General features: G+C 40.1%; 1 protein-coding gene across 3 annotated transcripts in view; it reads left to right on the top strand.

Annotated features, from left to right (window-relative positions):
• The window catches only part of PDE7B (phosphodiesterase 7B), a 350,661-nt gene that overhangs the window by 84,515 nt on the left and 238,188 nt on the right, over nt 1-27,958 (top strand). For 2 of the 3 annotated variants that reach the window (XM_081528762.1, XM_081528759.1), the window contains exon 2: nt 26,733-26,793. In XM_081528762.1, coding sequence (XP_081384888.1) covers nt 26,733-26,793 — 61 coding nt within the window. Of the gene's footprint in view, nt 1-26,711; nt 26,794-27,958 lie in introns of those variants that run through there. The other variant, XM_081528761.1, reaches the window with a different exon arrangement.

Genomic DNA, 27,958 nt, shown 5'->3' on the forward strand with positions numbered 1-27,958 from the left:
CACTAAAGGCCTTACTCCTTACAGAACAGTATCCTTCTATTCCAACTGCTTTTCTGTGTACTTGATTTACCTTGCTTGAGGCCAAGTTTATAAAATGAGGCACACAAGAAATACTGGAATAAAATCAAATACTTTTTTGATATTGAAGTGGCAGCAATGGCCAAGTGGTTAAGGCATTGGACTTGAAATCCAGTGGGGTCTCCTCGTGCAGATTCGTACCTGGCTCGCTGCCGAAGCAGTTGACTTTAATGCTTCCCTGGTGGCTCAGTGATTTTAAAAAAATCCATCTGTCAGTGCAGGAGACGTGGGTTCAATCCCTGGGTCAGGAAGATCCCCTGGAGAAGGGAATGGCAACCCACTCTAGCATTCTTGCCCGGGAAATCCCATGAACAGAGGAGCTTGGCAGGCTACAGTTCATGGGGTCACAAGAGTCAACACGACTGAGCAACTAAACAACAAGTAGTGAGAAACCTGCCTAAGATCATAGAGCTGGACCTGGGACTCAGGCTTTCTGTATTCCTGGGACTTGGGGCAGTTTGAAGATCTGCTCCTTGCTTATCACTAGGCTATGTTTGGAAGAAAATCACAAAAGAAGAAAGAAAAAAAAAACTTATGATCAGAGGGGATTGAGAAACATCTGGTCCAACTCTTTTATTTCCCCTAGTGTGGAAACTAAGGCTCACAAAACCACAGAATTTGCTTGGAATCAGAGTTGGCTCTAGAACTCAGATGTCCTCACTCTTAGAAATGTGTTCTGCTTTGCCAGCATTTCCCAAGGTAACAGTAAAGGACACCATCATCAGCATCACCGGGGATACCTCTTAGATGTTTAGATTCCTGGGTCCTGTTCTTTTTCTCTCTCATGACAGAGCCCAGGACTACCCATTTTAGCAAACACATCAGATAACTTTTATGTCAATTAGAGTATGAGAATCAGTGAATCTTATATATCACATTTTTAAAGAAAAATGCAGAATATTTTCCCTATATACAAAAAGGATATAAAATATGTTGAAATAAACTGTTAGTCACTCAGTCGTGTCCGACTCTTTGCAATCCCAATGACTGTAGCCCACCAGGCTCTGTCCATCGGACTTTCCAGGCAAGAATACTGAAGTAGGTTGCTATTCCCTTCTCCAGGGGGATCTTCTTGACCCAGGGATTGGACTAAGGTCTTCTGCATTGCAGGCAGATTCTTTACCATCTGAGCCACCCTTTGAAAAACTGACCCAAATTAAGAGAGATTAATTATGAGAGCCTTCTTGGAGGAAAGTATATGAGCCAGAGAACTGTGCCATTATTGTTTTTGTTTAGTTGCTTAATTGTGTCTGACTCTTTTTCGACTCCATGGACTATAGCCCAGCAGACTCCTCTCAACATGGGATTTCTCAGGCAAGAATACTGAAGTGGGTAGCCATTCTCTTCTCCAGGGGATCTTCCTGACCCAGGGATTCAACTCATGTCCCTTGCTTGGCGGGCAGGTTCTTTACTGCTGAGCCACCTGGGAAGCCTGGATGATGGCAGAGGAGTGGTTATGAATAAGTCATACATATATGCATACATATGAAGAATATTGTATCAGTGGGATCTAGGAATCATTCTGGGAAGGAGAAAAAAAATAAGATTACATTGAAAGGGATTTTCAAGACGTAAACATTACTGTATAACTGCTGAGTTTTCATGCTGCTGGAAGCCATGGAATTTTATGAATGGTATTAGTAATGAAATGAAAAACACAATGGCAAAAACAAATACATGTGTGTTATTTTCATTTGTCAGAGATTTAATTCAATGATTAATTGTGTTATCTAGGTCATATTGAGGATCCAAAGAGAAGAAATATTTCTACTCTTTAATGAGCTTAAGATCAAAATAGGAGTAATGAATCCTAACATAAAGATTAAAAGACACTTGCTCCTTGAAAGAAAAGCTATGACAAATCTAGACAGAGTATTAAAAAGCAGAGACATCACTTTGCCAACAAAGGTCCATATAGTCAAAGCTATGTTTTTTCTAGTAGTTACGTATAGATGTGAGAGTTGGACCATAAAGAAGGCTGAGCACCAAAAAATTGATGCTTTTGAACTGTAGGGCTGGAGAAGATTCCTGAGAGTCCCTTGGACAGCAAGGAGATCAAGCCAATAAATTCTAAAGGAAATCAATCCTGAATATTCATTGGAAAGACTGATGCTGAAGCTGAAGCTCCAATACTTTGGCCATCTGATGTGAAGAGCCAACTCTTTGGAAAAGACCCTGATGGTGGGGAAGATTGAGGGCAGGAGGAGAAGGGGATGACAGAGGATGAGATGGTTGGATGGCATCACAAACTCAATGGACATGAGTGTGAGCAAACCCTGGGAGATAGTGGACAGGGAAGCCTGGCGTGCTACAGTCCATGAGGTTTCAAAGAGTCAGACAAAACTTAGCAACTGAACAACAAATGATATAAAGATATTGCTTATAAGGCAAGCAATGTTAAGTATTAAAAGATAAAAATTACCATGAAGATTTGGAGAAGGGGGAAATCACATACAGCTAACACAGCAGTGTGACATGAGGAGTGGGGAATAGATTGGGAAGATGTCTTTAAGTTGAATCCAGTAGGCAGGTAAAATTTATTCACAAGCAGTGATATATTGATTTTGGTCACCTAAAAAGGCCACTGTCACTGTTTAAAATTGAATTTGTTTTAAATTTCAGCCATTTTAAGTGAAGTCACTTCAAATAGAAAGTGTGTCTTTCTCTTAATTGAATTTAGTTTTTCAAAAATAGATAAAATTCTCTTATCTCTTTTGAGTTGAGGCTAAGCAAAAAAAAAAACAAAAAACCAATCTAGTTCAAAAATTAAGGATGATAAAAACCATAAAATTTGCATGATAATTATAAAACTTACAAATGATTAAAACTTTGCCTCTCATAAAAATTTTTCTTTGCTTGTATAATTTTTTTAGCTGTATGTTTAGTCATACATAACATAGATCCCAAAATATGTTAGTGTGTGCTGATATGGAGAAAGAAGTTAGTCTTAAAATATCTGATCATAAGGATTTTTCTTTAATTAATCTAAACTTTAAAATGTCAACATTTTAAACATGTGTCTGTATTTATGCAATAAGCAGAGGTCCAAAACTAAAATCAATCCCACTACATTGGCTTATGCACTTTTGTAGTGATATTTTGGGTGCTTTAACAAATAATAAGGATGTGATACATCTAGCCTACATTACTCTCAGCCCTGAATGTCTTTGTTCTTCAGCAAGACAGAAACTCTGGTGTTAAAGAAAGCCTCAGGGGTTTTTATTGTTTATTTGACTGTTGCTTTAGATACAAATTTTCTCATAGTTTGGACATACTCTTGGATTACTATGAAGATTTTGTTTTGTGTTCCATTTTGTTCTAATAGTATCATTTATCCTTCTACCCCTGCTTCCTTCCTTCCTTCTTTCTTTCCACAAACATTTAAGTAGGAGGCACTGAATAAGACACCAAGAAAGTAACTGGAAAAAAAGCTAGGGGCCTTACTTGACTCTTTTGTTGACCATGATGGCTACTCCATTTCTTCTAAGGGATTCCTGCCCACAGTAGTAGATATAATGGTCATCTAAGTTAAATTCACCCATTCCAGTCCATTTTAGTTCACTGATTCCTAGAATGTTGATGTTCACTCTTGCCATCTCCTGTTTGATCACTTCCAATTTGCCTTGATTCATAGACCTAACATTCCAGGTTCCTATGCAATATTGCTCTTCACAGCATCAGACTTTGCTTCTATCACCAGTCACATCCACAGCTGGGTACTGTTTTTGCTTTGGCTCCATCCCATCATTTTTTCTGAAGTTATTTCTCCACTGATCTCCAGTAGCATATTGGGCACCTACCAACCTGGGGAGTTCATCTTTCAGTGTCCTATCTTTTTGCCTTTTCATACTGTTCATGGGGTTCTCAAGGCAAGAATACTGAATGGTTTGCCATGCCCTTCTCCAGTGGACCACGTTCTGTCAGACCTTTCCACCACGATCCGTCCGTCTTGGGTGGCCCCACACGGCATGGCTTAGTTTCATTGATATAGACAAGGCTGTGGTCTGTGTGATCAGATTGTCTAGTTCTCTGTGATTTTCAGTTTCAGTGTGTCTGCCCTCTGATGCCCTCTCACAACACCTATCGTCTTACTTGGGTTTCTCTTACCTTGGACATGAGGTGTATCTTCACGGTTGCTCCAGTAAAGTGCAGCCACTGCTCCTTACTTTGGAAAAGGGGTATCTACTCATGGCGGCCCCTCCTGACCTTGGTCAACAAAAGAGCCCGAAATGCAGTACTTGGATGCAATCTCAAAAATGACAGAATGATCTCTGTTCGTTTCCAAGGCAAACCATTCAGTATCACGGTAATCCAAGTCTATGCCCCTACCAGTAACGCTGAAGAAGCTGAAGTTGAACGGTTCTATGAAGACCTACAAGACCTTCTAGAACTAACACCCAAAAAAGATGTCCTTTTCATTATAGGGGACTGGAATGCAAAAGTAGGAAGTCAGGAAACACCTGGTGTAACAGGAAAATTTGGCCTTGGAGTACAGAATGAAGCAGGGCAAAGGCTAATAGAGTTTTGCCAAGAGAACGCACTCGTCATAGCAAACACCCTCTTCCAACAACACAAGAGAAGACTCTACACATGGACATCACCAGATGGTCAACACCAAAATCAGATTGATTATATTCTTTGCAGCCAAAGATGGAGAAGCTCTATACAGTCAGCAAAAACAAGGCCGTGAGTGGACTGTGGCTCAGATCATGAAATCCTTATTGCCAAATTCAGACTTAAATTGGAGAAAATAGGGAAAACCACCAGACCATTCAGGTATGACCTAAATCAAATCCCTTATGATTATACAGTGGAAGTGACAAATAGATTTAAGGGGCTAGATCTGATAGACAGAGTGCCTGATGAACTATGGACAGAGGTTCACGAAATTGTACAGGAGACAGGGATCAAGACCATCCCCATGGAAAAGAAATGCAAAAAAGCAAAATGGCTGTCTGAGGAGGCCTTACAAATAGCTGTGAAAAGAAGAGAAGCGAAAAGCAAAGCAGAAAAGGAAAGATATTCCCATCTGAATGCAGAGTTCCAAAGAATGGCAAGGAGCAATAAGAAAGCCTTCATCAGCGATCAATGCAAAGAAACAGAGGAAAACAACAGAATGGGAAAGACTAGAGATCTCTTCAAGAAAATTAGAGATACCAAGGGAACATTTCATGCAAAGCTGGGCTCGATAAAGGACAGAAATGGACCTAACAGAAGCAGAAGATATTAAGAAGAGGTGGCAAGAATACACAGAAGACCTGTACAAAAAAGATCTTCACGACCAAGATAACCACGATGGTGTGATCACTCACCTAGAGCCAGACATCCTGGAATGCGAAGTCAAGTGGGGCTTAGAAAGCATCACTACGAACAAAGCTAGTGGAGATGATGGAATTCCAGTTGAGCTATTTCAAATCCTGAAAGATGATGCTGTGAAAGTGCTGCACTCAATATGCCAGCAAATCTGGAAAACTCAGCAGTGGCCACAGGACTGGAAAAGGTCAGTTTTCATTCCAATCCCGAAGAAAGGCAATGCCAAAGAATGCTCAAACTACCGCACAATTGCACTCATCTCACACACTAGTAAAGTAATGCTCAAAATTCTCCAAACCAGGCTTCAACAATACATGAACCATGAACTTCCAGATGTTCAAGCTGGTTTTAGAAAAGGCAGAGGAACCAGAGATCAAATTGCCAACATCCGGTGGATCATCAAAAAAGCAAGAGGGTTTCAGAAGAGCATTTCTGCTTTATTGACTATGCCAAAACCTTTGACTGTGTGGATCAAATAAACTGTGGAAAATTCTGAAAGAGATAGGAATACCAGACCATCTGACCTGTCTCTTGAGAAACCTGTATGCAGGTTAGGAAGCAACTGTTAGAACTGGACATGGAACAACAGACTGGTTCCAAACAGGAAAAGGAGTATGGCAAGGCTGTATATTGTTACCCTGCTTATTTACCTTATATGCAGAGTACATCATGAGAAACGCTGAGCTGGAAGAAACACAAGCTGGAATGAAGATTGCCGGGAGAAATATCAATAACCTCAGATATGCAGATGACACCACCCTTATGGCAGAAAGCAAAGAAGAACTAAAGAGCCTCTTGATGAAAGTGAAAGAGGAGAGTGAAAAAGTTGGCTTAAAGCTCAACATTCGGAAAACTAAGATCATGGCATCTGGTCCCATCACCTCCTGGGAAATAGATGGGGAAACAGTGCAAACAGTGTCAGACTTTATTTTTTTGGACTCCAAAATCACTGCTGATGGTGATTTCAGCCATGAAATTAAAAGACGCTTACTCCTTGGAAGGAAGGTTATGACCAACCTAGATAGCATATTGAAAAGCAGAGACATTACTTTGCCAACAATGGTCCCTCTAGTCAAGGCTATGGTTGTTCCAGTGGTCATGTATGGATGTGAGAGTTGGACGGTGAAGAAAGCTGAGCGCCGAAGAATTGATGCTTTTGAACTGTGGTGTTGGAGAAGACTCTTGAGAGTCCCTTGGACTGTAAGAAGATCCAACCAGTCCACCCTAAAGGAGATCAGTACTTGGTGTTCATTGGAAGGACTGAAGTTGAAGCTGAAACTCCAATACTTTGGCCACCTCATGTAAGGAGTTGACTCACTGGAAAAGATCCTAATGCTGAGAAGGATTGGAGGCAGGAGGAGAAGGGGACGACAGAGGATGAGATGGCTGGATGGCCTCACTGACTCGATGGACATGGGTTTGGGTAAACTCCGGGAGTTAGTGATGGACAGGGAGGCCTGGTGTGCTGCGATTCATGGGGTCGCAAAGAGTCGGACACGACTGAGCGACTGAACTGAACTTACTTGACTCACTCAAGGAAATGACATCATTGATTAATGGGTCCATAGATGTCTTTCCTGGGTACTACCAGGGCACTAGGAAGAGGCACTCCACATCACCTTGAGGTTAAAGAAGGCCTCCAGGAAGAGCAGGTGAAGCCAAAACTGTAACCTGAAATATGGATAAGGAGGAGCTTCTTGGTGAAGGTGCAGAGGTCTCCAGGTGAGGCCAGTGAGGTTTTGGAAAGGTGGCTCGCTGAGTCTAGAGCAAGAGTACAGCTGGGGAACAAGAGCCTGTGGACGAAGAGCCTTGACTGCCCATCTGAGAATTCTAGGTGATGATAGTGGAAAAGTAGCCAGGGGAGACTTTTAAGGGGAGAAGTGATGGACTCAGATTCATAGACCATTCTAGCTGCTATATGACAATTATAATGGAGGGAGGTGACACTAAAAAAAATTATTTATGAGGCAGCTGTGCAAATCTAAAGCACAGGATGAGAGTCCTTTGGGAACTGAGTACTGGTAGTGAGTTAGGGAAAGTAGATGAATTTGAGAAGTATAAGCAAAAGGACTTAAAATTTCATTAAATTGTTTTGAGGCTGAGGGAGCTAGGGTGGGAGAAAAAGAAAACAGGGAGAAATCAAGTAAGACACCTAAGATTCTGGCTTATGCAACTGAGTTAGAAAATAAGGAAGAAATAAAAAATGTCATAAAATTATTTCCAAGATGTTCAGATTCCAAATATTTCAGTGGTGCATACACGACAAATGCTTTCATATACATTTATTATTCACCATAAGATTTCTGGGCTATTGGAATTACATGTGCAATTGAAAGTTTGTGTTATATTTCATTTTTTAAAAGTATCATGTGCCAGAGCTCTTTGGCTTTATTATTCTGACCATCAAAATAGTTTCCTTATGAGGAATCATCCTTGCCAACTCACCTAACCACTTATTTGAAACATCAGTTGTTAATAGGTTGGCTGATATTTTATCTTCCTTAAAATTTGCCTTATATTAAAGGTTTCGCACAAAGCGTCAGAAAAGATGTTAATTTTCCTTTTTAGGGAATAGAAACCACATAAAGGTGTAAAATTTGAAAATGAAGGCTAGTAATTATTTCATGAAACTGATGAGTAGTTAACTTGAAGGTACTTAAAATCAGATCTTGACTTTAGAACTTTATTTTTAACCAAATTTCATAATTTTATTCCTTTGTTCATCAATTTTAACTAAGTACTCTCTTTAAAAGAATATTCTTTATATGATATGGATGATAGCATATGAAGTACTGGTGACCCATTTGTAGTGATAACATTGAGAGTGTTATCCAACATGAAGACTGTTCATTTTGAAAATAAAAAAGAATTACTCTTGGGGTTGAGATGAAGAAATGTTTCGGGAACAAAGGGCTCTAAAGGAATGTTGGCAGTGGTAAAAGTGAAAGGTATGAATGGTGGCGGGCCAAGAAAGCAACTGAATATTACTTCCTTGATTCCAAAAGTTTAGTATTTTCATTTGTAATAAATGAGTAACAGTGATCAAAAATTTTTCCTGGAATAATAGCAAAATATATTACAGGAAGTGTTACAAGAGACTGTGTCCTCTCTTAATCACTTCAAAATAAATAGGAGATTTCAACATGAAGAACAGAATTCCACAATGAGTTTAGCACTGTGTGCTACATATTATTCTTCGGAACAGTTTGAGGTTCTAACTGCAGACTTTTGACATATGTATGTGTGTAGGTGTGGGGCGAGGGGTGATGATCTGTGTAAAAATATGCACACATATCCCGAAGAGAGACGTACATCTACTTCAAGAGATTTATAGACTAATTTCATAACAAGATTTTTAAAACAGATGCTTGTTAAATATTTTTCATTACCATATATATAAGTGCGAGCATACACATACGCAAACACACAGATAAATATATATACCATTCCAGAGGCTGAATGGGAAATAAATGGAATAAGTAAATAAAGTAGATCTGCATTTAACACTTAATCCAGATGGTCTAATAGACAAAGTAATGAAAATGTCAAGCGAAAGTGGAAGGTGGCTACAGGAATTATAGAAAACTCAGGAAAGAAAAAGGTTAGTTTAGACTCCAAAAAAATCAAGAAAGCTTTGTAAAGGATCACCATTTTATTTGGACCATGAAGAATAGGGATAAGTTGAACATCTGCAGAAGGGAGGATAGATACTGAAGTTAAAACACTAGAGCAGTTAGATAACTACATAGATGTGTACATACATATCATAATACAGCAGAGCCAAGAACTTTACTGATGGCATTGAATGCTCATGACAACCCTGTGAGGTAGATTTGTATCCCATTAATTTAGAGAGGATAAAGCAAGTTTAAAGGGCTTCTTGAGATCACCCACGAGCTGCTGGACTCCAAAGCCCCAGGTCTTTGTCACCACTGCTTTACGCTTCCTAAAAGATGCGCAAGACAAAGGAAACAGCAAATATTCACTTTGATTGGAAGACAAGCTGAATTTCACACTATCCAGAGTGAAAAGGAAGGCTTTAAGGGAAAGGACTTTGTTTATTTGACTTGATGAAGGCCAGAGGGTAAGGGTATAATAGTCATAGATGACAGGTGTTGTCAGCTTCCTGTGCACTGGGCACAGCTCTAAGAACCTTATGTATGTTATCTCACTTAATTTCTTAACAATTCTGTATTGTCTTAGTTTTTTAGGTAAGGAAACAGGCTTAGAGAGAAAGAGTAAGCCAGTTTTCATGGTCAGTGTGCTAGGAAATGGTGGATCTGGTATTCAAACTCACTGTCCTGAGAGTACAGACAGAGCCTGGACTCTTAACCACTAAACTACAGTGCCGTACAAAGCAGAGTGATGTTATAGACATCATATGTGTATGGCTATGATATATATGTGTGTATGAATATATATATATATATATATGCGTGCGTGCATGCTAAGTCACTTCAGTCGTGTCCAACTCTTGTGACCCTATGGACTATAGCCCTTCAAGCTCCTCTGTCCATGGGATTCTGCAGGCAAGAATACTAGAGTGGGTTGCCGAGCCCTCCTCCAGGGGATCTTCCTGACCCAGGGATTGAACCCATGTATTATTATGTCTCCTGCAATGCTGGGGGGTTCTTTATCACTAGCGCCACCTGGGAAGCTGATATAGGCATATACATATGTATATGTGTATGTGGGTGTGTGCACACACATACATATTTCATACCTAACAGTGATATCCACAAATGCTTGGGTTGACATGACTGAATTTAGTAGAATTTGTTTAACTGATGATCACTTACCTTGGTTTGTTTTATCTTCTTTCTGCATTAAAGAGCATTTACTGGATACTTGCTTTATGCCGAACATTCTGCTGAATGCCAGAATTCAAAGCTAAGGCACAACTCCTATCCTTAATTAGCATCAGTTCAGTTCAATTGCTCAGTCGTGCCTGACTCTGCAACCCCATGGACTGCAGTACACCAGGCTTCCATATCCATCACCAACTCCCAGAGCTTACTCAAACTCATGTCCATCGAGTCCGTGATGCCATCCAACCATCTTATCCTCTGTTTTCCCTTTCTCCTCCTACCTTCAATCTTTCCCAGCATCAGGGTCTTTTCAGATGAGTCAGTTCTTCGCATTAGGTGGCCAAAGTAATGGAGTTTCACCTTCAGCATCAGTCCTTCCAATGAATATTCAGGACTGATTTCTCCTAGGATGGACTGGTTGGATCTCCTTGCAGTCCAAGGGACTCTCAAGAGTCTTCTCCAACACCACAGTTCAAAAGCATCAATTCTTCGGCACTCAGCTTTCTTTATAGTCCAACTCTCACATCCATACATGACCACTGGAAAAACCATAGCCTTGACTAGACGGACCTTTGTGGTCAAAGTAATGTCTCTGCTTTTTAATATGCTGTCTAGGTTGGGCATAACTTTCCTTCCAAGGAGTAAGCGTCTTTTAATTTCATGGCTGCAGTCACCATCTGCAGTGATTTTGGAGCCCAAAGAAAAAGTCTGTCACTGTTTCCATTGTTTCCCCATCTATTTGCCATGAAGTGATGGGACTGGATGCCATGATCTTAGTTTTCTGAATGTTGAGTTTTAAATCAATTTTTTCATGCTCCTCTTTCACTTTCATCAGGAGGCTCTTCAGTTCTTCTTCACTTTCTGCCGTAAGGGTGGTGTCATCCACATATCTGCGGCTATTCATATTTCCCCTGGCAATCTTGATTCCAGCTTGTGCTTCATGCATCCAGCATTTCTCATGCTGTACTCTGCATATAAGTTAAATAAGGAGAGTGACAATATACAGCCTTGACATGCTCCTTTCCCAATTTTGAACCAGCCTGTTTTTCCATGTCCAGTTCTAACTGTTGCTTCTTGACCTGCACACAGATTTCTCAGGTGGTCTGGTAGTCCCATCTCTTTCAGAATTTTCCACAGTTTGTTGTGATCCACACAGTCAAAAGCTTTGGCATAGTCAATAAAGCAGAACTAGATGTTTTTCTAGAACTCTCTTGCTGTTTTGATGATCCAACGGATGTTGGCAATTTGATCTCCGGTTCCTCTGCCTTTTCTAAATCCAGCTTGAACATCTGGAAGTTCACGATTCACATACTGTTGAAGCCTGACTTGGAGGATCTGAGCATTACTTTGCTAGCATGTGAGATGAGTGCAATCATGGTATAGTTTGAGCAATCTTTGGCATTGAAAACTGCCCTTTTCCAGTCCTGTGGCCACTGTTGAGTTTTCCAGATTTGCTAGCATATTGAGTGCAACACTTTCACAGCATCATCTTTTAGGATTTGAAATAGCTCAACTGCAATTCTGTCATCTCCACTAGCTTTGTTCGTGGTGATGCTTCCTAAGGCAAACTTGACTTCACATTCCAGGATATCTGGCTCTAGGTGAGTGATCACACCATCGTGGTTATCTGGGTCATAAAAATCTTTTTCGTATAGTTCTTCTGTGTATTCTTGCCATCTCTTCTTATATCTTCTGCTTCTGTTAGGTCCATACCATTTCTGTCCTTTATTGTGCTCATTTTTGCATGAAATGCTCCCTTGGTATCTCTAATTTTCTTGAAGAGATTTCTCGTCTTTCTCTTTTGTAATTCAAGGCTGCTCAAGGAATACAATGGGTCTATAAGCTTTACTTTATTTCTAAGATTATTTGCTATTATTGTTTCATGTTTTTTCTTGCTTTGCAAAAAATACATAGAGAAAACAGTTTTATGTCATTAGGTTAAAAAGATTCAATATAAGCAGGAGCCTGCTAGTTTGCCAAGCACTAGTTACTTAGTGAGCATTGTTAGTTGATGAATGTATGTCATACTGCATGTCAGTTTCACAGGCAGATTTGCAGGGATGAAAATAAAGCATGATCTTCAGGATTCCTTGAGTTTACTGACACCATTAAAAATTAAATGTTAAATCAATGATCATCTCTAACTTGTAAAAAGGCTGCAGAAGATCTTGAGGCAATAAAGTGATTAAAATGAGAATCATAAACTATCAACAATACAGCCCTTCCTATACCACATAATCCCCAAGTGACTTTTATACAAGTTTTCTTTTCAAATATTGGAAGCACTTTGCTGGTTTAACCCTTAAGCATATACTAAGGCAATAGAATATAGATATTACCTCTGTTTTCCTGATCTGAACTCTGACAAGGATATTTAAGACAAATTTTGTTTTATTGTTTAATTCTAGTAGTATTTGTCAGTGGAAAGATCTACTGGTTGAAAATAAAGAATGTTTATGATTCTTGCTTTCCCAAGGGAAAATTATCTTTCAAAAATATAGTACTTGGAGAAATCTTTCCCTTGGGTTGGACTCCACTTAAAGGAATTCATAGTAGATCCACAGCACAACCCCAGTTACCAACTTCTTAATGGAGTAATGGCATTAGAACTTGCAGTTGAGCTTATTTTAATTTAAATATAACTTCACTTCCTTTATTCTTCTCTTTCAATTTAAATTGGCACCATCTCACAAATTTCTAACTTGACTGAGATATAGTAATGAAGGGAGTGGGTATATTTTTGTCTCAACTCATTTGTTCATTTTTTTTTCAAGCAATATTTGTAGAGAGCCTAGGATGTGACAGACATTGATCTAGGTGCTGGGGGATAGTGAACCAGACCACAAATCTCAGCCCCTGAGAGAGACCCAAGAGGAGATAACTCTTTAAATATTGCTTTATTCAAAGTAGGTTTCGGGATTGAATAAATGACACCAAGGCAGAGTATAACTGTTAGCAAAATAAGCACTTATTTTCACAGATTTTCATATACCCTTGCAGCTTATAAAACCTGTCAGTTATTTCTCCAAGATACCAGATTTTTCCAGCTCTAGCCTGGGGTTGCCATTGATTGCCAGTAGAATTTACAGAAATCTCCTTTCTGAGGCCATATCCATGTCTCAGAGCTGTTCATATGGAGATAGTCAATACAATTTGACCAGTAATAGTTTTTTGATTGTCTACGGGAACATCTGGATCTTTGACCTCACAAGTAGTTATACAACAAGCCCTTATCCCTGTGGAAAAGTGTTTGTTCCTTTGTGGCTCAGAGACCCTGTGTTTGCCTGTCAGGCTTGATGTTCTGGAAGTCATTTTCTCTAGCACTGGGGTTATTTAATTCCAAGGACTGGTTTGAATTTCTTTTAAAACTATAAGTGTATAGGATTACATTTAATTGTTGGTTTATGTACAGGAGCATTACTGCCCTGAGTTGCAGGGAACACATTATAAGTACTCCTTTGTCCTGGGTAAATACTCATTCAGTTACGGGCTGGATGAGATCCCATGAATCTCTGAATCGTGACGTCTGTGCATGCATTTGGAGATACTGCTGATATTATCTATTAAGCTAGTGCTGTCTATAGGGTCATATAAAGTAGCTTGGAAATTGCAATGTAAATCAAGAAAAACAATGTCTAAAGCTTGGACACTTTGACCAGATGGCTGGAGCTGAGCCATTGTGAGTACATATTGTTGGCAGCACACCGGTCAGACAAAAAGGCGGTTGTTCCAAGCACTCAGCATCAGCCTTCCAGGGGCAGGGGGAGGACAGAGCGGGGCACTGCTGCACGTTGTGTCAGCTTGAAGTGCAAGGACACGGAGTCCTGTTCTGGTTCAAATTACACTCTGAAGGAGACAGTCGAATAAAGGAATAATTTTCTTGAAGTACAGCATGCTTTCCCAGTTGTTTCTGAGAAGATGCCTTTTCAAGTGTTAGAGAAGGACTTTTGTTCCAGGAGCCTAGTTCTTCTATCTCCTGGCACCTGGGGTCTTGAGTGCTAATCGCCCCTTTCTGTGCATTCCCAGCCCTCACTCTATGCATGATTTGAAAGGCCTGGTCTCCATAATATATTAATATTATATTCATGCCAGACTAGGAAACATAGCAAGTCACAGTCTCATTCCCTGATCTGCCCTCCATCAAGGCTATATGGATTTACACTAAATCAGAAGAAATCTGATTGTGAACACCTTGTGTGAGGTAATACTGGATAGTGAGAATGAGTGAGCAGTTCTGTGGAATTTCCTAATGTCGCTGGTTGCCAGAAGTTTTAGGGATTGTAGGGTAATGTCATTAATTATAAGATGATTATAAACTCACAATTATAACATGATGCTTCACTCACGTAGCAGAGCCCTCTTCCCACCGAAGGCTACTGCCAAAAGCTGTGAAGAGCAACATCGGTCAGCAAATGTGGCTGCTGTACAGTATTCCTGTTACAAAAGCTTTTTAAACACTGTTGGGATTTCTCTACTGCCTTGAACAGATGGCTTGTGACCTGCATTGACTTTGTTCAGATCCAGGGTCTACAGAATCCAGGCCGCTGTCCAATCGCTAAATGGAGTCCCACAGGGCTGTGCAAGGTCTTGCTCTCTGCCAACTTCCTCAGCCTCCTGTCTCTTTACTCCCCAATTCTCCTGATTATCTGAACCTCATCTCCTTCTAGCCATTCTTAACTTCCTTCAAGTTTTCAATCACCTTTAAGCTTTTGCACCTATGGTTTATGGCACCTAAAACAGACACCCTCCCAGTTTATCTCATGACTTTCAATGCCTCCCTTTATCCACTGAGAACTTAAAAAGTTTCTCTTCCCCCTATCCAATTAGAATACCCTATTCAGAAACTCTTCCACCCCCATCAGGATGTGGTTAGTGTACCTGATCACCATGAGAAATCTCCACGTTCTCAAATCTCTTTGGATTCTTCCTTCTTCCTTGATGCCAGGGATAAGAGGGCATCAGGCAGAGCTAGATGGTCCTTGGGCATCAGTCCAGTAACCAAACGATCTACAAGGACCTCCTACAGTCAGCATCTCTACTACACAGACATAGAAAGTCTGCTTAATCCTCTTTAGTTAGGACTTCAGACATAAGAATTATTTGAAAATAATGAAATCAAAATAGAGATAGGTTCTACTGAATTTCCCAGGTGGTGCTAGTGGTAAAGAACCTGCCTGCCGACCAATGCAGGAGACATAAGAGACGCAGGTTTGATCCCTGGGTCAGAAAGATCCGGTGGAGGAGGGGATGGCAACCCACTCCAATATTCTTGCCTGGAGAACCCCATGGACAGAGGAGCCTGGTGGGCTACAGTCCATACGGTCGCAAAGACTTGGACACGACTGAAGCAACTGAACAGACACACACACACAGCATAAGCAGCTGATGACAGTATGTGAATATCTTTACTGAATGGGAAAGCTGCCAATGAAGGTTTTCTGAACGGATATTCTGAATGAAATATTCAGTTTTAAAAAATGAGACTTGACGTTAGACCCTCAAACTCTTCCCTTGCAGAAACTGGAGATAGTTGTCTAGGAAGGATTGGTCCAGTTTTCAATCTGCTCTTTGCCTTCAGATTGCCCATTCATCAAGTAAATATTTTGGGGCACTCCCATCTAACAGGTACTGCCGTTATGCATGCTTTGGAGGACTTGAGGCTCCTAGGGCAATAGCTCAATGTCAAAAACAAGGAGGTAACTTGGAGTAACACTGAATGATGGTCAAAAAAGACATGATTTTCTTGGCTTCTCTGCTTCTGAATAATTGTATACCATTAAAAATAATAATTCATTGGATACTCTCTTCTACCAGACACTATTTTGGGTGCTTTATATTAATCCTTACTTGATCCCATGATGAACCCACGATGTAGGCAGTAGTGTTATCTCCATCTTATGTATGAGGAAATTGAGGCAAAGAATTACTGAGTCACTTACCCAAGGTGATACGTCTCATAAATACTGAAGTATTGATGTGATGCTCATCATAAGACCTTAGAATGGAAAGTCACCTGACCCAATAGGGACTTGTCTATCTGCTAAATCTATAAAGTGACTTGGTTGGCCACAATGCTCTCCCCCATCCCTCCCAGATTAACAGTATTTGTTTCTGGTCCCGGAGCTGCCCTGTCCAAACTGCAAATCCTCACACAGCCCTCTTCCTTTGCCTGCATTTTTTCGGCTCTGCACCTCACGCTAGAATTTGCTTCCTCTGTTTTTCTCAAATACTTTCTCAAAGGCTGCTATTCCTACCCAACCCAAGCTTCCTGCCTCTTTTCTGCCCTGTGGACCTCTGTTCTCTCGATGTCTGGTTTTGCAAGTTACCCTTGGAGGGACCAGTGCTCTCCATTAGGAAAGAAGCAAAAATTTTCCCCTCGTAAAATCCCACACCTTACACAGTAGAACTGTGTTCTCTATCTTGTCCACAGTACCACCAAGTGGTCCTCTCCTACTTCCACCTCTTTTCTTCCACAAAACAACATTCACACCAGGCCCCCTTATGGGCTTCAGGGTACACAGATGCTTTCACACATGTGACGTTATTTCAGTAGAATGCTGAGCATTGTCGCTCTCTCTGTTCTACAAGGAGGTTCAAAAAGGTAAGATATGTCCAAAATCACACAGCTAGTGAGGGCTAGGGTTGGAATTTCAATCCAGATATTCTAAGTTCCTTCCTCTATATGTACCAATCTGTCCTCTTTCTGTACTGCTCTCTGTTTTCTCTGACACAAATTGTGTGTGGACTTCACCTTTCAGAAATCCCTATGTGTAGGGAAATGGTTATGGCGTTAGCTGTTTGCTTTCACAGAAGTATCTATCTTTTTCACTGAAAACTAGCTGCAGCTTATTATCAACACTTGGAGCTTGGAAAGGATAGAAGATAAAATTCTGACATATTTTTTGCTCTGGTTGTCAAGATTTATGGCATTGCTATTTGTATCTAATGGAGAATTCTCCGAGTTCATACCAGAATTATTCCCAAAGTGCCTTGGACCAAGATCCCCACTCAGTTGCTATAACTGGGTACATTTAGAGAGATACCTGTTATAGTCCACATGCCGTCAGCCCTCACAGGTACAGGTTCTGCTAAAACTGAGCTTGCCCTGAGGCTTTTGTCATGGTTTTACATGATGAAAAACGTGGTTTTCAATGTGCGTTTTGATGTGTGCAGAGGAATTCAAGACTAAAAGTAGTACGTGGAGAAAGTCTGCGGGAACTGAAGGGCCTAAGATAACCTCACACAGTAACTCTGAACCTGTGAGTTATCTAAGCCCCCGAAAGCTCCCTGAGGGGGTCCAACTGGACCATTAGAAAGTACAGCCTTCCTAGTGCCCTCTGCTGTCCAGGGCGGAAACAACAGGAAACACAGTTCATTCTGGATGTTTGTTTAATAACAAAAAATTACCCTTGGGCTGAAACCAGCTTTTCCAAGTTCAGGTTCATAATAAGTAGTTTTTAAACATTTAAAAATAGGGGTGTGTAATAAAATGCTGAGAGACTCTCTGGAGATCGCTGCTCCTGGCACTTCTCTAATAGAAAGCATACGCATTGAGCGAACATTTGACTGAAGAAGAAAACAAAGCTGTTAAAAGCTGGTAGGCTTATTTTCCAATAGCAATAGCATTAATATCTTTCAAGTCACTGCTAACCATAGCTAATTAGAGGTTTATGAGGGATGGCCCTTCCCGACAGGTCACCTCAGGTTAGGCAGCCCACAGATTTGCTGTTGGCTGTTGGCAACAATGGATTTGTGAAGAATTTCTGCTCAGCTCAAGGTGATTATCTTTCTTTTTCTTCTCTGCTGCTGGTGTGTCTCTTATTTTGACTGGCTGAGGTTGGGTTGGACGATGAGGCCCTGATTCCAAGACAGAGCCAGGTTGTTGCTGGAGATCTGCACTGACAGATTGTTGAAAACTTATTAGTCTGACGTTTTAACAGCCTGCAATGAGATGGAAATCTGCTCTTTCACTGGAAAAACTTAGAAAGGAAAACATGAGCTTGAGCCGAAATCAGCCCCAGGTCCAAATCTGCCATCCTCTGGCACAAAGGGCTGCACAGTGTTGAGAGATGAAGGCCTGGCTATGCCACCCACAGGGTAGGAGGGACTCGGCCACTGTGAGGTTGGAGCCTCTGAAAAGGCACCTCTGGATGCCAGGGAAATGATAATGGGCTCAATTCTAGGTGCTAATGGCTCCAGCAGTAGCAGAAGTCGGCCTCACAGGAGGTTTCAGCCGGGTGGTTAGGGGCTGTTTCTTTTGCCATCACCATCTTGTGTGATGATCCAAGAAAAAGGAATAAGGAACACCTCGGGCTTGGTTTCTTGTCTGAGGTAGAAATGGACAGAAAGATTGCAGCCAATGCTGTTGGTGAGAGAGATTTGGTACCACTGTATTGTAATTATTTGTCACACTGCTAAAAGAATTCACTGAGCATCTTGGCTCTTCAAAAGCAAACCTAGCCTTGCTATCCCAGCCCAGGAAAAAAAAAAAAAAGGCCACACAATGCGGCATGCAGGATTCAGGATTCTAGTTCCCCAACCAGGGATCAAACCCATGCTTCCTGTGGTAGAAACACAGAGTCTTAACCACTGGACCTCCAGGAAATTCTTGAAATGCGTGTGTGTGTGTGTGTGTGTGTGGGTGTGTGTGTGTGTGTGTGTGTGTAAACTCTGCCACTTTGATTAAACCCTCTACCCTGACCCACCACAACATTGCTTCCATTGTGAGCAGCTGCCAAAGATTCCTAACAGGATTTCTGGGCTTTGCACAGGCAGCTGTCTCTACCAGAAGAGGCCCTCTCTTTTGCCAGCCAACTTCTTCCTGTGGTCATCTCATTTTGGAAGCCTTCTTGTAGCCCCAAACAGTGTTGGGTGTCCACCTTTGAGGATGCCCATAGCATTTTACGTTCTAACTTCAGGCTTTAAAATTCCTAAAGATAGGATCTAGCTTAAATCACATTTGATTTTTTCGGCCACCTTCAATACAGTGCTTGCCTAGAGCAGGCACTTGATAATGGTGTCTTTTTGAATATTCATTCATTCATTCACTCATTTGATAGACAGTATAAGGGAGTCTCAAGCTTCCAGGCCATGTTAGACTTTAGGGAATGCAGTCCCTTAACAGAACCTATGTTTTTATGATCTACAGACCTAAGCCATGTTCTCTCCAGGCTGATTTTCCAGGAGTCTGGCTTTAATTAGTATCATTCAGTTCTTTGTTAGGGGAAAATGTGAGATGGGAAATGACCCAGATGTTTCAAGATGTCTTTTCAGTGTCAAGTTGCCCCTTCATCACCCCCTTTGCAGCTCCACATCAGATGGCTGTGTCTAATCGCAGCACTCACTGGTGAGTATACATAAGTATCCAGAAAAAGATCCCCCCTCATGCTACCCCCAGATAATCCCAAAACTCTAGTATATCCCACAGCACTGCAGTAAAGAATTATTTCTTCATTATTTGATTAACATCGGAAGTGCCATGATGCATTAGTCATTGTGCAAGATGCGCAAGGGATGATCAAAGAGAACAAATGCATCAGCATACAGGCATTCGCCTTATTTACTAAAAACCTCACTAGAGAAATTCTTGTATTGAATGGCCAACTTGCAGAATCCAAGTGATTAAAGATGGGTTGAGGGTGGAATGAAGGCAGCATGTGCTAAGGATGTGCCCCCTCCAGATTGTCTCTGTTGCTTCTGGAAATAAGTGAGATGGACTTCCCTTTCTACCAGGGACCATGGTTAGCTCTTCAGATCAAGAAATTCAGCTTTCTTTTTAGTTTTTCTTAAAATAGATCTAATCATATGTCAGAGGTTCTTTTCACTTTGTTTTGTTGAGTGATCTATCAAGAACAGTCATGGAGATGTTGGGTTTTTCTGCATCTGCAGTAGTATCCAACATTCAGTCACTAGCTCCATGGGTGTCAAGAGGCAATTGTGCCCAGAGCTGTCTAATCTCTGGATTGCTGCCAAGGTGATGTGACCTTGGACCAGAAATTCCAGTGATGCCCTCTGTTTCTCCACTTTCCCAGTTGTGGCCCACCATTAGTTCCCCTCAAGAGTCAATTTCACATTTTTCTCTGAGTCATTCCCAGAGGACCAGCCTGTAGCCTGCTCCTCCACTGATTTTATATGCACCCAATTCCCTTTACTAATTTCTTTTCTGCTTAAGAAAAGTTATAATGGTGGAAGGAAATAATCAAATAATCACAACTATTAATTATTTGCTGATAACATTTACCATTACCTGCGTGTGGAAAACAGCTACTGCCTCAGCTAATACAGGGGAAAACCAATAAGCAAAAAAATTTCTGTCTTGGATTTTATTTGTTTGCTAATGTTTCCACCTATCCAAAAATATCAATATACCTGACCTGAAAAGACTAGTTGCTGCAAGCCTGCTGAGAGACTAAACACAGGCAGACCTCAGAGATATTGTAGGTTCAGTTCCAGACTACCGCAATAAACTGAATATCACCATAAAGCAAGTCAAATGACTTTTTTGGTTTCCCAGTGCAAATGAAAGTTATGTTTGCATTATAATATCACTTATTGTGTGCAATAACATTATGTCTTTAGAAGCAATGTATACACCTTAATTTTAAAATACTGTATTGTAAAAAATGCTAACCATCATCTAAGCTTTCAGTGAGTTGTAATCTTTTTGCTGGTGGAGGGTTTGAAATATTTTGCGAATTACCATCATGTGACTCAGAGACACAAAGTGAGCAAATACTGTTGGGAAATGGCATCAGTAGATTTGCTTGACACAGGGTTAACACAAATCTTCAATTTGTAAAAAACACAATAGAGCAGTGCACAGTGAAATGAGTTATGCCTGCACAGTCAAGTGCTAACAAATATTCAGGAAAAAACAGGATGAAATTTTATGTGAAGCAAAAAAAAAATATTTACTGGTTTAAGAAAATTAGAAGTGCTGCCAACTGAACAATGTGTAAACTTTTCACTGTCTTTAATTTTCTTACTTCCTCTGCGTATAACATGCTACTATTCTGGAGAAGGAAATGGCAACTCACTCCAGTATTCTTGTCTGGAAAATCCTGTGGACAGAGGAGCTTGGTGGGCTACAGTCCATGGGATCACAAAGAGTTGGACATGACTTAGCAACTGAACAACATGTTACTATTATAAATACTTGAATATTATTTTCACTTCAGATATAACATCCCCTTAAGAAAACAGGTTTGCTGAGTACTTAAATGTGATTTTTTTAAATTGTACTTAATATTCATTTTTTTCACAATTAACTTTATGATGAAAGTAATTAAAAAATACAGTCCACTTAAGAGAAATATACTTTATTGTACATTTTGCTAGAACACATAATTAAGCTAATGAAAATTAAATATTTTAGTATAAATTTTTAATGTAATAGAATAGATGCCAGGCTTTATAACATCCATCTTGCTCTTCCTAAGTAAAAGGTAAATTTTAGATTTAATGTGGAAGATTCTTAGTAAATAAAATTAGCAACTAACTTGTAAAATATTCTGACTTTTAAAATTAGAAGTATTTCTTTGTTTTTAACCTTAAATAATAACATGGGCATTAAACTAGAATTTAATGGATGAGTTCAGTTTATTAAGTCCTATTTTCATATTATAATCTCATACACAATAATTTAAATTGGTACATTCTGGTTCATAATAAATTAAAAGCTAAACTTGTAATGTTATTATGATATAGATAATACCACCCCATTTTACAGATGAGAGAGCAAGTTTAGCCCTCTTTAGCAAGTTTAGGGTGAAGGCAACGGCAACCCACTCCAGTACTCTTGCCTGGAAAATCCTGTGGACAGAGGAGCCTGGTAGGCTGCAGTCCATGGGGTCGCTAAGAGTCGGACACGACTGAGCGACTTCACTTTCACTTTTCACTTTCATGCATTGGAGAAGGAAATGGCAACCCACTCCAGTGTTCTTGCCTGGAGAATCCCACGGATGGGGAGCCTGGTGGGCTGCCGTCTATGGGATCGCACAGAGTCGGACATGACTGAAGTGACTTAGCAGCAGCAGCAGCAGCAGCAGCAAGTTTAGAATGAAATAATCCGTGATGGTATAGTAAGTACATGCATGCAACAACAGGTTTTGAACTTGGGTCTGTCTAATCCAAGGCCTATGTTCTAATAGGTGGCAACTGTTGCAAACATCAGTGGCTAACGAATGAGAGAAGGACATATAAACATACCTGGCATACTTGGCCAAGACATTAAGGAAACCTCCAGTAGCCTATATTTGGGAATCTGGTCAAGCATTAGGGAAGCCATTAGCTTTAATTCTCTCCCTCACTGGAGAGGGAATATTCTGAAGTGAGTGGTACTCTCAGTGCCTCGATTTTCTACACTCTTAAAAGAGTGTAATCGGAATACAAGATGGTAGATGTATAGATAACACTTAGAACAATGCTTAGCCCAAAAGAAATTTTAGCTAGTTTACAAATATTTGTTAAAGGTCTGGTATGTATAAGGCATCAGGATTATAATAACGAGGCACGTTAAAAACCCTAACAATGAAACTGGTTTTATTCTTTGCAGTCTATGAAGACAATAGGCATTACATATCTGAGTTCATGTGTAACATAGCCTTTGTTCTGTGGAGGAGAGCAAGTGACAAGAGACTCTCTCTATTGCTAGCAGGGCTCCGGCCCCTTGGATGGGGAGGATGGGGACTTAGTAACTATGCCCTGTTATTTAGCAGTGCTAGCTGGGAGTGATGGACACAAGCAAGGCAAGCTGGTCTCATTATTTTAGGCACAGGAGACAAAGCAAAGATGAAGATCTTTTGGAGAGATGAGATTCTGAGAATAAGGTAGAAGCTTGGGGATCAGAACTGGATCAGGGTCATTTAGCAGCAAGAGGCTGGGTTGGGGAGTCCCTGAATGCATGACCAGGTAGAGCAGCAAGAGGGGAGGGCTGCAGCCCAGAGACTCCAAGAAGGCATGGGACCTTCTCCCATTGCAGATCCTGTGGTTTCCTGGGACTTGGACCCTATGGCTGAGCCCAATTAATCTCCTAAACTAGGTCTCACCCTGGGTTGCACAGCAAGCAGGAACCTGGTAGCAAAGGCCCTGCAAACAGTGGCCTCAATAAGAAAAAGTGCTGGAAAAAAATCTAGTTTCTTTCAAATCCTGAGAACTGAGAGCAATCAGATTCCCTTTGGTGCATTGCTTTAAAATCGGGTGCCATCATCAAGTAACTTTACAAAGCAGGGCAATTAAAGCACTAGGTAGAGGTGCCTCAGCCATCTCCCAGATAGCCAGGGAGATAATGACAATGAAGAGGACTGCCTTGTGGTCATTGGACGGGTTGCCATGCCCATTCTCACTGCTTGGTCATTAGCTTATGTTGTCACTGAACCCAGGCAGGCCATGGCTTTTAAGGAATGCAGGTTTCATGGGAGTTTCAGAAACTTCTCTTGGATTTGTTCGTGTCCAGGAAAGGAAGTGGAGAAGGCAATGGCACCCCCTCCAGTACTCTTTTGCCTGGAAAATCCCATGGACGGAGGAGCCTGGCAGGCTTCAGTCCATGGGGTCACTAAGAATCGGACAGGACTGAGCGACTTCACTTTCACTTTTCCCCTTCATGCATTGGAGAAGGAAATGGCAGCCCACTCCAGTGTTCTTGCCTGGAGAATCCCAGGGACGGGAGAGCCTTGTGGGCTGCCATCTATGGGGTTGCACAGAGTCGGACACGACTGAAGCGACTTAGCAACAGCAGCAGGAAAGGAAGCAAGACCTCCACCCACGCCCACACCAACCTTCAACTTGAGGGGTAAACCTATGGCTGCCCTTGGACCTGGGTACCCACTGTCCTCTGCAAGCCCCTGAAATTAAGAGAGGAAAACTCTTACACCCTAGCACATGTGTGGGCTTCGTTCTTAACAAAGTGTAAGGGATCGCTACAGTGTTACTTCCCTGTAAGACCCAGAATATGGATTGATAGAACTTCCTAGCACTTTGTTTCACCAAGGAGCTGAAAACAATTGAGAAACTTCTGATCTTTCAATTAAAAATAATCATTAACTCTTTCAGGGCATAAAAAATACCCATTTAAAAAGCAAGTAATGCAGGAAATGGATCCTAGCAGTTTCAAAGTGTATATAACCTCTGCCAAAACACAAACAAAACAGCAACAGACAGTTGGGTCAGACTCCACGGATCGTTAACCCTCACATTCGCTCTCTGATCAGACTTTGTGGCATATATTAGCATCCCCATGTTATTTACAGAGAAATGAAGCCTGAAGAGATTGAATAGCATGATAAATATCACGTGACATTTAGTTCAGCAGAGTAAAGCCAGGAGAAAACCCATATACTTTCCATTCAGTATTCAGTGCCCTCTTAGAACCTTCACATGCACCTGGTCTTCCTCCTTCCGCTGTCCACCCAAACTAGCCAGCAGCTTGCTTCGTTTTCATGGTCTTGAGCCAACTGTCCATCTCTGTGCACGATGTAGGTCATCTCAGAAAATGGGTTGATTTGAATGTAATTGGGTCATGCTTTTCCTCTCAACCTGTGCCTCTGTGTACCAGGAGGTTTCATCATTAGATGTAAAGAATGTAAATTCTCAGATCTGGGAGTTGTTTTCTTCAGAAATTACTTTGTCATATGATATTTTAAGTGTAGGTACAATAAAGATTGACGGAAGTGGAATTAACCAAGTTGTGAACAGTGAAAGAAAGAGGAAAATGGACTAAAGTAGACGTTCCTAGTCTTCCTAAGGACAAGGAAATAAATGGTGAAAGCAAATATAATCTGGTACTAAATGACCTCCGTAAGCCCATGGGAGACAGCAGAGAAGGAGTATGTGAAGGACCATTTTTATAACCAGAGTGTTGCAAATGGGGGAAATTCTTACTTATTTTGAAATATTTCAAGCATAGGAAACAGAATAATTTCAGGAACAAATCATTATAGAAAAAGCTGATAACCCCTGTATACCCTCCAATATTTCATAACTCTGCATATTTATCCCCTACCCTAAATTTGATATTTTTGTCTTTGCCTGTTTTTATGCTTCTTCTGTAAATTAATATATTCATAAACAATGTGTTATTTTTAGATACTTTCAACTTCATAAAAATGGAGATAGTGTTTTACCTAACATATTTTATATGGTTTAAACATTATATATATTTTATATGATTTAAACCTTAAATATATTTTATATGATTTGAACATTATATATTATATAATTTGAATATATTATACAATTTGTGTATTATGTATTTATCAGTATATACTATATATTTAATATGTTTTTACAGTAATGTAACCCTAATTCATTTTCATTTTTAACTGCCATGTAGCATTCCAATATGTGAATAACATTTATCTGTTTTGTAGCTGAATATTAAAGTTTCACTGATTATCAGTCTAGAAGATGACTTGCTGTATCATAGTCTATGCACATTTTAACTTAGTAAGAATGAAATCCAGTCATAAATAAGTAGAAATGTAGTAAAGATTTTGCCAATTTTTCTCCAAAATGATTCCATCATTTTATACTAAAACTCACAGTATATGAGAATATCCATTTTTCTACATTTTTTTACAAAATGTACAAAATTTTACATAATCTGTTTCTGCCAGATTTCTAAGTCTTCTCATATCTTTGGGTTCAAAATAGGCTTCTTTATTTTTATCTTTAATTTGCTGGTTCCTGATTATTAGTGTGGTGGAATATATCCTCTCTGTTTAATGAACATTCAGATTTCCTCTTCCATTAATTGCCTATGTCCTCCACTACACAAGCTAACAGGCTCTTTTATCCTTTTTCCATTTTCCTTTGGATTATTTGTTATTTTCTTATTGATTTGGAGGATTTATTTACATGTTTAGGTGCCAACCATTAGTCAATCACATTCATAAACGTGGTCTAGTCTCAAGTAACTGATTGCATCTCTGGAGTTTGTCTTGCACAAAAATTTTAACAAGCGAGTTGGAACTGAGATGTAGATAAGAAAGTTGATATTTCTATGAGTTGATGCTTCTAGAAAAGCATGATGAATGCCACTTTTTCATCATTTCTTTATTTGAACAGAGTTCTGAGTCTGCAAGTTCAGAGAGCTAAGTGTATACCACTGAGGTTTGTGTTTGAAAATATCTGCTTGATTGCAGAGTAGGTGGCTTAGAATAATTTCAGTGCTGAAGAAGGACCAGTTTTGAGAGTGAATGATTGACCTCAGATGATTAGATCGAATAGACTGAGTACCTTCTGTTGAAATGGAGACTGTTGGACACTGAGTACTTGGGCTGTGACCCCTCAGAGGGGTGCACAGGGTCAGCTCTGGGCGGGGGCATGAGGTGGGCAAGAGCAGTCCATTCCCAATTTACCTTCCAAGCATTTTACTACCAGGAAAGCCTCTGCTCATGACAAGTGCCTGGATTCAGGTAACTAAAGAAAACATGAAGAGGAGAATAATGTTATGGTGATGTCAGGTGACATGGACATGTTGCCTTGGGAATCCTAGAAGGAAATCTTAAAATAATGATGGCTTTCTTTCTATTTCAGAGGTGTGGCGAAATCTTGTTTGAAAACCCTGATCAGAATGTCAAATGTGTTTGCATGCTAGGTAAGAAGATTTCTCATTTTAAATCTGCTAAGCATGTTGAGGTCATGTGGGCTTACTGTTGTTCTGTTGCCTTACTTATTGTCTCTTGTTCGTATTGCAGAGGGTAATTGGCTCTTTTATAGGTTTATAGACAACTATAACACATTTATATGTGGAACTCTTGATGATAAAGAAAGAGTTTGATTGTAATAACTGTCAATGATTCAGGAACCATGCTTTTGAGCCTTTCAAAATTTTTCTTGGATCATCAGCAAAATATCGGGTGCTTTGTATTCAGGCAACTGGAATGAAAACATAAGAAGAATTACATTGTAAATCCTAAACTAGAGATGGTACACTAGATAAGTACACTATTTACACCACAGCACAAAGTCCTTACTTACAATGGCTGAGAGAAATATACATTTGAACTAAAATGAAGGCAGCACAACAGTTACTCACATTGCATTAGTAATAAAAATCACAGCCTCATAATGAATGATAATTTGTTTTTGTGGGACGATATATCATCAGTGCCTTTCACAAACTCTTTAATATACTATATTCTGTTAAAAATGAAGTTGATGTTATTTTCCTCATTTTATAGATTAGAAAACTAGGTCAGAGAATATAAGTGATGCACTTAATCTCAAAGTGAGAAATCTAAATCATGATATAAGAATTTTTAAACTGTAAAATTTTAGGTCTAGTATTTAGATCTTATTTGAGCCACTAAACTATGCCACTGGGGTAGAAAATGGTGACTCACTCCAGTATTCCTGCCTGGGAAATTCCATGGACAGAGGAGTCTGGTGGGCTACAGTCCATGGGGTCACAAGAGAGTCAGACACGACTAACAGCGAAACAACAACATGGCTATGGAGTAACATATCCACTGGAAAATGAACATTTTACTGGAAGCACATGAACAATGAATGTTGCACAGCATCCATAAATCCATGTCAAATATCCAGTAGTCCTTTTTCTTAACCACAAAAATGCTTCAAAATGCTAATAATGGGTACAAATGAGAGAGAGATGGAAGTAGAAAACATTCTTTTGTCCAGCTATATGTCCCAACTTTGGATTTTGAGGAAATCTTCTTATCACCATATTTATTTGTCAACTAACTCATTTAATTTTCACAATAACAAGAAGAATTGTTGCTGTTATAATCCTCATTTTA

Source organism: Giraffa tippelskirchi, chromosome 9, assembly GCF_054371585.1.
Source record: "Giraffa tippelskirchi isolate mGirTip1 chromosome 9, T2T-mGirTip1v1.2.pri, whole genome shotgun sequence".
NCBI lineage: Eukaryota > Metazoa > Chordata > Mammalia > Artiodactyla > Giraffidae > Giraffa > Giraffa tippelskirchi.